General features: G+C 38.7%; 1 protein-coding gene and 1 long non-coding RNA gene across 2 annotated transcripts in view; both read right to left on the minus strand.

Moving 5' to 3' along the window:
* The window catches only part of LOC119413864, a 12,743-nt gene extending 3,058 nt beyond the window's left edge, over positions 1-9,685 (minus strand). The window contains exons 1-2 of the long non-coding RNA XR_005186977.1: positions 9,627-9,685; positions 4,351-4,389 (exon numbers count right to left, since the gene is read on the minus strand). This is a non-coding gene — a long non-coding RNA (uncharacterized LOC119413864). The remainder of the gene's footprint in view (positions 1-4,350; positions 4,390-9,626) is intronic.
* Positions 9,686-10,445: 760 nt separating this feature from the next.
* Positions 10,446-13,056, minus strand: part of LOC119407532 (collagen alpha-1(XIII) chain) — a 35,602-nt gene continuing 32,991 nt past the window's right edge. Inside the window, exon 26 of the mRNA XM_037674357.1 lies at positions 10,446-10,544. Coding sequence (XP_037530285.1) covers positions 10,446-10,544 — 99 coding nt within the window. The remainder of the gene's footprint in view (positions 10,545-13,056) is intronic.

Here is a 13,056-nt window from a genome sequence, read left to right on the forward strand (position 1 = left end):
ATATATATATATATATACTGCCTGGCCGAAAAACAGTTGGCACCTGGATTTAACTAAGCAAATAGGTACGAGCCTCCTATTGGATAATAACTGCATGGATGATTACCTTTCAGCTGGCAACAAGTTATTTAACCCCAACTGGTGCAATGAGTTGCGTCTCTTTTCTTAAACAACCATGTTGAAAGACACATGGCGTGGTCGTGGAAAAGATGTCAGTCTGTTTGAGAAGGGTCAAATCATTGACATGCATCAAGCAGAGAGAACATCTAAGGAGATTGAAGAAACTACTCAAATTGGGTTAAGAACTGTCCAACACATTCCAAAAAAGTTCAATCTGGTCCTCTGGACATTCAAAAAAAAAAAAAAAAAAAAAAAGCAAATCAACAAAAAAATGTAGAAACGTTTTGTCTCTCATCCGAGAGACTTCCTCAGTCTGAGGAGCTGTATTCAGCTCAGTCTCTTAAATAGCACCGTCTCAGAGTGGATCAACCAGTTTTGCTGCTGACAACCAACACATTATTAAAAACTAGAAGGATTGTGGGGACCCATCGTCTTCCAGGAAGAAATGTGGCCCGAAAAAAATCCTGAATGATGGTGATCTGCGATCACTTAAACGTTTGGTAAAATCAAATTCAAGAAAAGCAACACTAGCACTCGGGGCTATGTTTAATAGTGAAAGTAAGAGCATTTCGGTATTGGGACTGAACAGCTGTGTAGCCTTAAGAAAACCACTAATCACTGAGGCTAAATGGAAAAAAAATGCTTCAGTTTGCCAGGGAGCATAAAGATTGGACTCTGGAGCAATGGAAGAAGGTCATGTGGTCTGATGAGTCCAGATTTACCCTCTTACAGAGTGATAGGTGCATCAGGGTAAGAAGAGAGGCAGGTGAAGTGAACCCATCATGCCTAGTGTCTAGTCATCAATGCAATATCTTGGTGAAATATTAATGCAAAACTGGATGGAAATAGATCTTGTGACATTGCAGAAGTTTATTGAAACAACGTCACAGTGAATGCATGCCGTAATCAAAGCTAAAAGCGGTCCAACGAAATATAAGTGTGACCTTTTTTTTTTGGTGGCGACTTATTTTTTGACCAAACAGTGTATATGCATATATATATATATATATATATATATATATATATATATATATATATATATATATATATATATATATATATATATATATGTGTGTGTGTGTGTGTGTATATATATTTTATATATATACACATATATATGTATATATATATGTGTATATATAAATATATATGTATATATGTGTGTATATGTATGTATATATGTATATATGTGTGTGTGTGTGTGTGTATATATATGTATAAATATCCACAATTAACTCTTAAATCTCAAAGCTGATAGCTGAAATTGGTTAAAGTTGTCAAGTTGACAGAGTCTAATGTGGCACAATCAAAGTTTACCAAAGTAAACTATAAATTGTTGGTTATTATCTTCCACTGCTGTTTGAAAAGCAAATCTAACCAATTAACTAATGCAAAAATAAATTACACATGTCACCTAATTTGTAAGAATAGATATTAAAAATCAGTGAATTATATTTATTTATTTATTTTTGGTTACTGTCTCTTATTTTTATTTTACAGATTACTAGAGAAAAAATATTACTGTATCATTTATAAAGGGCAATGTATTATATATCGTAATATAACTGTATCATATTATAATTGATCTTTGTGACCCAGTCTAGGCTAAAGAGTGAGTAGATTTCACATTTTAATGACAAAACCACAATAGTCTGAATTTTATGTTTAATCAAGATTGTCACGTTGAACACATGAACAAAATGAACACATCTCAAGGTAAGTATGAAAATCAGTATGACAAAAGAAGCAAACATGAAGGTCAGCTGGCGTTTAGGGTATGAATTAACATGAGGTAACAAAACACAATGAATACTGACAACAATAAACTCTCAAAGGCAACATCAGGTTCAGGCACAACACGAACAAGGCTTAGTCAAAGAGCAGCAGCAGAATGGGTAGAGCGTCTCCTCCGGTCAGTCCCTCCATTTCTTTAACACTTGGAAAAGTTAATTATGTTAGCTTAATAAGAATTGCGTCTTCATCATATACTTGTAGACGTGAAAGTTTGTTTTAACAAAGAATCTCAAATATCAAAGAAAGGTACAGATTTTTAATTCCAAAATCAACTAAACAGTGAGAGGATTGCAGCATTTTGCAAATGAGCAGCGTTATTCAGTCCAACATCACAGGCTGTGTGAAGTTGGACTGATTAGGTCAGTCCCCCAAACATTTCTGTTAAACAGAACCTGGCAGTAAGAGTCGATAGCCCTCAGAATTTGATCAAACTATTTACAAAGAACTGAAATCAGAGGGAAAAATATAAAGTTCAGATTTAAAGCTGTTGCCTTCCTGCTGTAAACAGAACATTTAGGTTTCTGAATCTTTTATACCTGAACTATGAACGTGGAATGATTATGAGATCTTGGATGATACGCTCCTCAGTGACAAAAGTGTTTACAGCAAACATGTCCACAGTACTCTGCATGCTTTTAAAAACAGATATCTTTTCTTTAGATGTATTTGCACATCCTATCCACACAACAAGTTTCTGGTTATTTTTTTTTACAAATGCTTTTCAAAGTGAAGATTTTCAAAAACATATTTTTGTATTTTGAGTAGAGTCAAAATGCTGTTTTTTTTTTTTTTTTAATACTATCACTATCTGTTATGTGCAAACGCCCTAGAAACCAAAATATCAATGAAGCCATTTTTATCTGATTTTTTTTTTTTGTTGTTGTATCTGGTTTTCCTCATCCACTGTCATACTTTAATTGTGTGCTTATTTCCTTTATAACCGAGAAAACTAAATGGTATCAAGTGTTTTTGGTGAATATTCTTTCACTGTAATTAGATTTGTTGTTCATGTGGGCACACTCGCCACCTAGTGGTACAGCATGGAATTTTACCATTTTGTTAGAGGTGTGGACAGAAAATAAAGTGTATAAACAGAAAAAAAACGTGTTTAATAAACTATACAGAGTAATGTAAACCAGTCTTCAGGTACTTGAATTCTGACCAATAAAACATGTATTTTTAATCATAGTGTGGTCTAAATGTAATGTCTAATGTTACACAGGGATTTTGTTTTCTTTTTCTAATGATTAAGAGTTTGCTATACGTAAAAATATTTTTTCTTACTGTGCCAGCACAGAAACAACCTTCTACAAAACTAACCACAGGCCCATGTGCAAAGACCCCAGGTATGTTTTCATGGCCTTCCAGTCCAGCTATCAGGGTCAGTTGTGTTGCTAACCATGTCTTGAAAAGCTCGAGGCCCTGTTTACAGTAAAATAAACTACAATAATGTCATACTTTTGTTGCTGATTATTTGGCATATACAAAGATAATATATCAGCAATAAGCCATCCTCAGACTGGCTTCATCAAGCTTGTCCTATTCATGAAATGTTTTTAAAATTTATGACTGCAATATGAAGATTTTAAATCACCTATGTGTGTGCTCAGGTATGTAATAGAAAAACAGAAATTATAATATAATATATCACGATAAGTAAGGCATCTCTTTAACTGAATATTTTCAAAAAAAACTGAATTTTCATGGCCACAGTTTTCAAATATCAGTTAATCTATACATATGTATCAAAATTAATCTTTGCCTTGAAACTAAATAATTTTTCACTGTGATAACAGTTTAAAAATCTGGTTTATGAAGTCTGTATTTTTCTAAGTAAAAAAAAAAAGTTAAAAAAATGTACAGCTTTCTTTTAATGCAAAACTAGAACATTTAATTGATTCCCATGTTTTTAAACAGTTTATCATGATGAGGAGAGTTCAGCTAAGACATTCCAAATGCAAACACAAAAACTTTCCAGCCCCACAACTCAGTGCAGCATGGTCTATTAGAACAAAGCAACCTTGTGTAATAAGTTAATAAGCATCAAACTCTTCACATTATGCACAAATATCATGCATAAGGAGCCATTAAATCTTTACTTATACAGTCATATTAAAACAATGCATAGATGTTTAAAAAAATCCATTACATAATTAATATCATATGTATTATTATTAAAATAAACATCCTGTACAAAAAAAGATATCTTTTAAAAGCTTTTTTTTTTAAGAAATGATTTTAATGCATAACAGAATAGGTAAAAAAATAAATATCCTATGTACAATCACGCAAGCCACTCCAAAGTTATTGTCACTGCAAGGAGAAAACAAAGGCACAATATCAAATGTTAGTTCCAAACTATATCTGTTTTGAAGTTAGAATGTACTGTATGAAAACAACATAAGGCAAGCAGAAGCACAGCACAAATGAACTTACTTTATTCCAACATCCTGGTACAGGTAAACCATCATCTCCCTGGGAAAAAGAGAAAAGAGATGTGAGAAGCATATATTATTTGCTGCACAGAATGAGGCATCACCCAAAAACTAACAAGCAATGAATGCAAAAGCTGTTCACAGAACATAACCTTTTTTCATTCAGGTTTTCAAAATAGTTGTTTTAAATCTGCTTCTAATAGAGGATTTAGAACATAAAATGCTTTTAAATTTCTCTTATATGTGTGCTTTTCTCCTCCTTGAATCATTATGGTGGAGGAGTATGTGCGCTAGAATGATCCTAGGAGCTATGCTGTCTGCGGCAATTGTAATTGCCCTTGGTAGGGTCTCCCAAGGCAGATTAGTGCTAGATAACATGCCAGACAAAGAGTGATTCAGAAGACATATAGACAGGACAAAACAAGGAATTCAATGTCCCTTGCTCATACGGGGATTACCAAGGCACCACCCTGGAGCCAGGCCTGGGGAAGGGGCTTGTCAGTGAGCACCTAGTGACCAGGTCTCTACCCATGGGGCCGGGTTGGGCTCAGCCCAAAAAAGCAACATGGGTTTGCATTCCTGTGGGCCCACCACCTGCATGAGGGGGTCATACAAGTCAGGTGCATGTTGCCAGGGGCAGTGGCTGAAGGTAGGGACATTGGCGCTCTGACCCTGGTTTACCAAAACTGGCTCTTGGGACATGGAATGTGACCTCTCTGGTGGGGAAGGAGCCTGAACTTGTGAGTGAGGTTGAGAGATACCAACTAGATATAGTTGGGCCCATCTCACTGCACAGCATGGGCTCCAGAACCAGTCTCCTTGAAAGGGGCTGGACTTTATCCCACTATGGAGTTGCCTATGGTGAGAGGTACTAAGTTGGTGTGAGTCTACTTTTAAACACCAACCCCCCCCCCACCCCCCACCCCCGATTTGGTGCCTGTGTGTTGGCATTTTCCCTTGTAGATGAGAGGATGGCTTCCCTGTATCTTTGGGTGGGGAACAGGCTCTGACTGTTGTTTGTGCCCATGTGTCAAATGGCAGTTCAGAGTATCTGGCCTTCTTGGAGTCCTTGGTGGGGGTGCTGGAAGGTGCACCAGTTGGGGACTCCTTTATTCTGCTGGGGGACTTCAATGCCGATGTAGGTAACAACAGTGTTACCAGGAGGGGTGTGATTGGGAGGAGCGGCCTCTCTAATCTGAACTCGAGCGGTTTTCGGCTGTTGGACTTCTGTGCAAGTCATAGTTTGCCCATCACAAACACCATGTTTGAAAATAAGGATGTCCATATTTGCACTTGGCAAGAGGATGCCCTAAGTCGTAGATCTATTATTGACTTTATAGTTGTGTCATCTGATTTGTGGCTGTTTATTTTGGACACTCAAGTGTAGCTGAGCAGTCAACTGATTACCACCTGGTAGTGAGTTGGGTAAGATGGCGGGGGAGGATGCCAGACAGAAACGGTAGACCCAAACGTGTAGTGAGGGTTTGCTGGGATCGCCTGGCAAAAGAACACTTCAGAAAGATCTTCAACTCACACCTCCAGGAGAGCTTCAACTGCATTTCAGCTGAGGTGGGGACATTGAGTCCAAAAGGGCCATGTTCCATACCTCAATTGTTGAAGTAACTGCCTTGAGCTGTGGCCGCAAGGTTGACGGTGCTTCTCGCTGTGGCCATCCTCACACTCGATAGTGGACACCTAGGGTTAGGGAGCTTGTCAAGTTGAAGAAGGAGTCATATTGGGCCTTGTTGGCTGGTGGGACTCCAGAGGCAGCTGAGGAGTACTGGCGTGCCAAGGGGTCTGCAACCATGGCTGTTGCTGAAGCAAAAGCTAAGATGTGGGAGGATTTTGGTGAGGCCTTGGGTAAAGACTCTCGGTCGGCTCCAAGGAGATTATGGCAAACCACCATGTGGCTAAGGAGGGAAAAAAAAACACTTTACTAACTCTGTTTTCAGTGAAGGTGGGGTGTTGTTGACTTCAACCAATGATGTCATCGAGAGGTGGAAGGAATACTTCTCTAACCTTTCTCAGTCCCACTGGCACATCTTCCATGGAGGAAGCTGAGTCTGGGGATTTTGGGGTTAGTCTCTCCATAACCATGGCTGATGTCATCGAGGTAGTTAATAAGCTACGTGGTGGCAGGGCTCCAGGGGTGGATGAGACTCACCCTGATTTCCTTAAAGCTTTGGATGTTGTGGGGTTATCTTGGCTGACATGCCTTTGGAACATTGCGTAGACATTGGGGGCAGTGCCACTGGATTGGAAGACTGGGGTAGTAGTTCTCTTCTCCAAAAAGGGGGGTCGAAGGGTGTGATCCTATTATAGGGACATTACTCTCCTTAGCCTCCCTGGTAAGGTCTATTCAGGGGTACTGGAGAAGTGAGTCAGATTGCTGGTCGAACCTCAGATCCAGGAAGATCGATGCGGGTTCCATCCTGGCCGTGGAACACTGGATCAGTTCTTTACTCTCACTAGGGTCCTTGAGGGGTCATGGGAGTTTGCCCATCCAGTCTACATGTGTTTTGTTTACTTGGAGAAGGCTTTCAACTGTGTTCCTCGAGGTACAATATGGGAGGTGCTCTGTGAGTATGGGATTGGGGGCCTATTTATATGAGCTGTTCGGTCCCTATACAAGCATTGCAAGAGTTTGGTTCACATTACCGGTAGTAAGTCAGACCCCTTCAAGATGGGAGTTGGATTCTGCCAGGGCTGCCCGTAGTCACCCATTATGTTCATAACTTTTATGAACAGAATTCTTCGGTGCAGCCAGTGGGCGGAAGGATTCCAGTTCGGTGGTCTCAGGATTCCATCTCTTTTATTTGCAGATGATGTGGTCCTGTTGGCATAACTGTGCTTTGATCTCCAGCTTTCACTGGAGTGGTTTGCAAGAGAGTGTGAAGTGGCTGAGGTGAGAATCAGCCCCTCCAAATCTGAGGTCATTGTCCTCAAGTCAGAAAAGGGTGGATTGCTCTCTTCGGGTCAAGGGTGAGGTTCTGCCTCAAGTGAAGGAGTTCAAGTATCTCAGAGTTTTGTTCACGAGTGAGGGAAGAATGGGGCATGAGAGTGACAGGTGGATTGGTGCAGCATCTGCATTATTACGGACTCTGTGCCGGTCAGTTGTGATGAAGAGAGAGCTGAGCTGTAAAGCAAATCTCTCTGTTTACCAGCAGGTCTATGTTCCTACCCTCAACTATAGTCATGAACTCTGGGTAGTGACCAAAAGAATGAGATTGCAGATACAGTTGGTAGAAATTTGTTTCCTCTGCAGGGTGGCTGGACTCTCCCCTGGAGATTTGGTGAGAAGTTCAGTTATCCAGGAGAGACTCGGAGTAGAACCACTGCTCCTCCACATCGAGAACAGCCAGTTGAGGTGGTTTGGGCATCTGGTAAGGATGCTTCCCAGGTGCCTCCCTAGGGAGATGCTTCAGGCATGTCCAACTGGGAGGAGACCCTGGGGAAGACCCAGGACAATCTGGAGAGACTACATCTCTCGGTTGGCCTGGGGATGCCTTGGAGTCCTTCCAGAAGAGTTGGAAGAGGTGGCTGTGGAAAGAGATGTCTGGGCCTCCCTGCTCAAGCTGCTGCCTCTGTGACCCGACTTTGTAACAAGTGGAAAGTAATGAATGAATGGATTGTGCACTTTTGATTATGTATTCTTTCTATCATACAGTCTATACAGTGTCAAAAACACTATGGACTGTTTGGTCAGACAGTATATTTTACAGATAAGTTAGAAATGATTAATTTTGTCAAAAGCCACATTAATAAAACTATTCTTTCACTCCTTTTCTGAACACAAATTATTATTGATGGGTGGAGGACACAGTTTCACAAGTCAGAATATACAGTGCTTTTTTTATGGTATTCAAATGTGATGTAAAAATAATTAAAATTATGCCTCCTGTTTTGGAAAACGGTACCAAGCATGTCATTATTAAAACCGAAGATTTAAGTTAAGCACAAAAATATTGGACTTCATTTGTTGCAATGAAGAAAAAGAGAAGTGCCGGGATGATTTGCAAGAGGTGTTATTAAACCATAATACTGCTTTATGGCACACAGATGATCAACATTGTTTCTCTGCTAGTTTTGCATCTCGTTAGAAGAAAATAAATTGCCTTCAAGTAAAACAAGAATGTTAAATTCATAAGTAAAGTGTTGATCATTGTGTCCTTACATCACTGACAAACTGTCATTTTTTAAACTTGTTCACAAATGCTGATAATTCTCTTAAGTTGCACAAGTACATGCTAAAAAGCTCAAGTCTAATGCTCCACACAAATCTCTGATAGACAAACTGAGATAGTGAGAGATTTTTTTTGTTTTTTTGTTTGTCAGTCCTATCACACAAGGGATTTTAAATGTTAATCAGTGCACCTCCAATCCAAAATGGGTACTAGTCAGTTTGTTTGACTGTCAAGTCATTCTCATGATATTGACATAGTTGATATTTAGTTTCATTTACACAGTGACCCATCAGGGAAAAAAATGGTTACAATTTCTCAATTTTAACCAAAGCTGTAAAAGTATGATTGGTCCGAACACCTTGAACTGAAGCGCTGTAATTCTTGAAAATCCAAACTACAATTACAAATTCAGTTTTAAATAAACATTTTTAAAAAGCAGAAAAACTACATACATAACAAGATGCAGTATAACAGCAGTTTACAAGCAACATTTATGTGTCTGGGATCTCACACAGCCTGTAACCGGATAAAGTAACCTAGTGATAGGACTAATTATACTTTAAAAACAAGACTTTATTGAGAAATCACATTCCACAACAGTAAGAATCTAAAGAGCGTGCTTAGATTTTATTGAATTGTTAATGCAGCCAACTTCATAGTTAAAAGCAATACATCTTACCAAACATACCAGGTCTTTGGCTTGATTTGATCAAATGAATCCCCTTTGATTGAGGAAAAAGGTCATGCCTCATGCAAAGATTTGTTTATGGAACAGAGTACAGTTTCATAGTATAGTTTATTTCAGGTAAAAAGTAACAATGTTAGTTCATAACTTTCAAACTAATATGTTATAAATAAATGATTTTCTGAGTAAATTTAAATAGATTTTTTTGTAATTAGAAAGTAAGTAAAGCTTGTTAGATTATTTTAAATGTTACATGAAAAAGGTCTGTCTAAGGAGAAAGTAGGCAAAGTATATCATGCAAATTCCATGCACATGTACATTTTTCCCCTCAGTAATCACAATTAGGTGAGTAATTAGGGACAATACAGGCATGCTTGGAAAAGTGAGAGGAAAGAAAGTGCACCATACCACAGGGCAAGGGGCATCCAGCCCATCAAGGCCTGGCAAGCCCGGTTCACCTTTATCCCCTTTAAAGCCTCGGAAACCCTGTTATGAAATCAGCCATTTAAAATCCATTTGTGCTGCTTGCGTGCAGCACAGCATCTGCTGCTTGATACCAGGAAGAGCTCCACGTTTGTCCACTGGTTGCAGGTCACCTAAACATGCAGGTAACCTGGGACTGGCAAGAACTAGGTTCACTTAGATGATCACTTTCTGAAATTGACTGTTCAGATAAATAACTAAACAAAATTTGGTAAATAGTTTTTATGAAAAAGGACTTTTTGCTTGGATTGTTTTTCTTAAGCCATCTGAAGAAGAGTGCACATACTGTCAGATAATTGACAGAAGTGTCTCGTTTTGTGATCTGAAAATCCAAATGAACAAGAAAGTTGCTAAAAAGTTAGAAAAAAAATTAGAAATTGTTGATGTCCATCAGAAGTGGTTGTCTGGTTCTTGCCCGTCTCTTCTCTGAAATAAAAGGAGTCCTCAGGCATAGTTGTGGTCTTCAGTAAAGGTTTTTCATTTGGTACATTTGTCTTCCTCACCTTACTTTGATTTTCATTAAACAGTCATCAGTTCAGTCCCATACTGCATATTATCCTGATATCTATGATACCAGAGTTGAAAAACCTGACCACAAGTTTTCCTGAGGATGATTAGAAGTACTGAATCCAAGAGCCAAAGGGAAGCTAACTCCCAAGTGTTCAGGTAAACTAAAGCCCTGTGGGATTATGTTTTATTCTCAGATAGTTGTCCTTCCCGTTGCCTCTTGGTTTCCACATTGAACTACTGACATACCAATGGACAGGGGGCATCTAATCCAGGTGCTCCTTGGTCTCCTTTATCCCCTTTGGCCCCCCTGTTTCCTTTCTTGCCCCTCTCTCCCTGCAAACAACAGCGTATTAAAAAAGACAAACTGTAATCCTCCTCAGTGAGCAACACACAAAGCAAATGTGTTGTTGTATGATGTGTTTAACACATATGTAATTTAGGCAAATGAGATATTATTCTAAATTACTCATTTAATTTGGTGCCTTTTATTGTTTCTAAAGGCATTATGATTTTAGAATGTAATTTTAGTAAAAGGGGAATGTAAGTAGAGGGAGTTAGAGAGGAGAGGTAAAAACCATTTCGTTTGGTGAGCAGGACCTGTGAACAGCCAGGCAGTAAAAGAGATTCAGAGACTTGCAAAATAAACTTTAAATGAGAAAGACACAGTTTATCTGAAAATATATATTCATTTTATGTATTTATGGCATGTACTGCCTGGCCAAGAAATGAATTGAACACTAATTATTTTGTTAATCTCCCTTTAACTTTGATTATGGCACAAATATATTTATTGGCCTTATTTCAACAAGCTTATTGTATCTAATGTTACAGTATTAATTTCTAACCAGAGTTGCATTATTTTGTAATCAAAACCTCACTGACAAAAACAAATTGAGCACTCAAAAGTACTGGTCTGGTGTGGACATAATTTGGTACATGTGCATACCAGTAGTGGGTAGTTTGCGAGTAACTGGCACATCTAGAATACACACCAATGGGTGTACTGTATGGTGTGGGGTCACAAGTAGAGTGATAGCATTATCAGAAAGTTACTGGGCATTTGACAGTCAATCAAATCAGTGAGTGAAGGTAACCAGACATAATGAAAGTCTTACAAACACTTGACAAAATTGAAGCATGGTTGAATTATAGGCTTTGCCTGAAGACGAGTGGTTGTATCTTGTAGTTGCCCGACATGTGGAGAGGACAGGTCTTACAGTGCCCTGATGGTGGAACCAATCAGTACACGAGTTCACTCACACATTGTGAAAGATTCAGTTGTCCAAGACACCAAGGGACAATGGTTGTACTGTGTAAAGTATTGTGGAACCCCATACCATCTGTGCCTGTCATCATAATAGTAATGGACTCTTTACATTCCCCTGAATCATCATGCACATTGTTGACATCTGCTATCAACTAGACTTGTCTATGACACTGTCTCATGTCTGCCACTAACTAGAGCAGAGTTTATCATTTGATTGTGGTGCCAGAACCAGGAGGTATAGGGTGATAAGTGGTGTTGCATCACGTTCAAAGATAAACCTCAGTTCTGTATTACCACAGATAACGATCATTTGGATGACTAGCAACGCCAAGGGGAGAGAACTACCAGTAATCCTGCTCCAGAGAAACCGGCCAGCATTACTCCTGGTATGTTGTGCGGAGCCAGAGGATATAACTTCAGGTCACCTGCTATTTTTGGAGACCCTGATGGTGCAGCAACACCAAAAAATTTAACCAAAGACAATGGGGCATTTTTCTTTTGATTCTAAAATCTTAAACTTTTTAAAACATATTTCAGTTTCTAATTGAGAAACTTTCTCATATGACAAGCAAATTGTTTAAAATAATTTTGAAAAGAAGTCCATTTGTCTTTGAACCAGTTTGTTAGGTTTAAAACAAGGTTTGATCTGACCAGACACCTGCCCACCAAAGTTATCGGTTGTTTGGGTCTGAATAAAGGAATTATACATTACATATAAGTTTAGACCAGTGATTCTCAAACTTCAGGGCATGGTCACATGGGTGGTGGGTAATCTATTTTTTTGTCTTAGCTTTTTTTTTTTTTTTTTGTCTTGACGTGAAACCTTTGCAGGCAAAACTATTGTTTGGCCTTTACATGTGACTCAGACTCATTTTGAACACACAATAAACAAACAGTGTATACTTGTAGAATTGACAGAACATAGCTACTAGTAAAAGTGTTGTATATTTACTTTTTATCTGTTCAGCACTTTGGTCACCCTATGTTGCTTTAAAGGTGTTTAAGAAATAAAGTTTGGTTGAGATGACATGGCAACAAGGGCCATTGATTTCACTATTTGGCTTTGAGTGCAGATATGTGGAATATCTTTACCAGTCAGCTGCTGCATGACCCAGATAATAGTGACAAGAAAACTCAAAGGAGTTTCGTAAAGAAAGCTGGGAGTGTTTAGACCAGTCAAAGTAATATTGGTCAAGATGGGAATTTGCCACTCTCACTGCTGAACCTGAGTGGAGCATCTATACAAAGCTTGAAGTGCTGGGCAAACTCTATGTTCAGGGTGAGCCACTAAGTACACCAGTATGACAGACCCATTAAAACTTAAAAACTAAATTGACCATGCATCAGGATATTAAAAACTAAATGTTATTTGGAGAAACATATAGCAGGAATAGAAAGCTGAACAGGCAATGCTTTAAAACCATAGAAGTCAGAAACGGAAGGTAAGGTTTGTGTGTCGTGTCTGAAAGCTGCCAGCTGACATTATGATGTCCAGAAAATTAAAAATACATGTTAAGACATTACATCCCAGTTAACAACAAAAAAGGTTGAATCATGTCATCTGGACTTCGTTTTTTT

Source organism: Nematolebias whitei, chromosome 1 (assembly GCF_014905685.2).
Source record: "Nematolebias whitei isolate Nwh7 chromosome 1, NemWhi1, whole genome shotgun sequence".
Taxonomy (NCBI): Eukaryota; Metazoa; Chordata; class Actinopteri; order Cyprinodontiformes; family Rivulidae; genus Nematolebias; species Nematolebias whitei.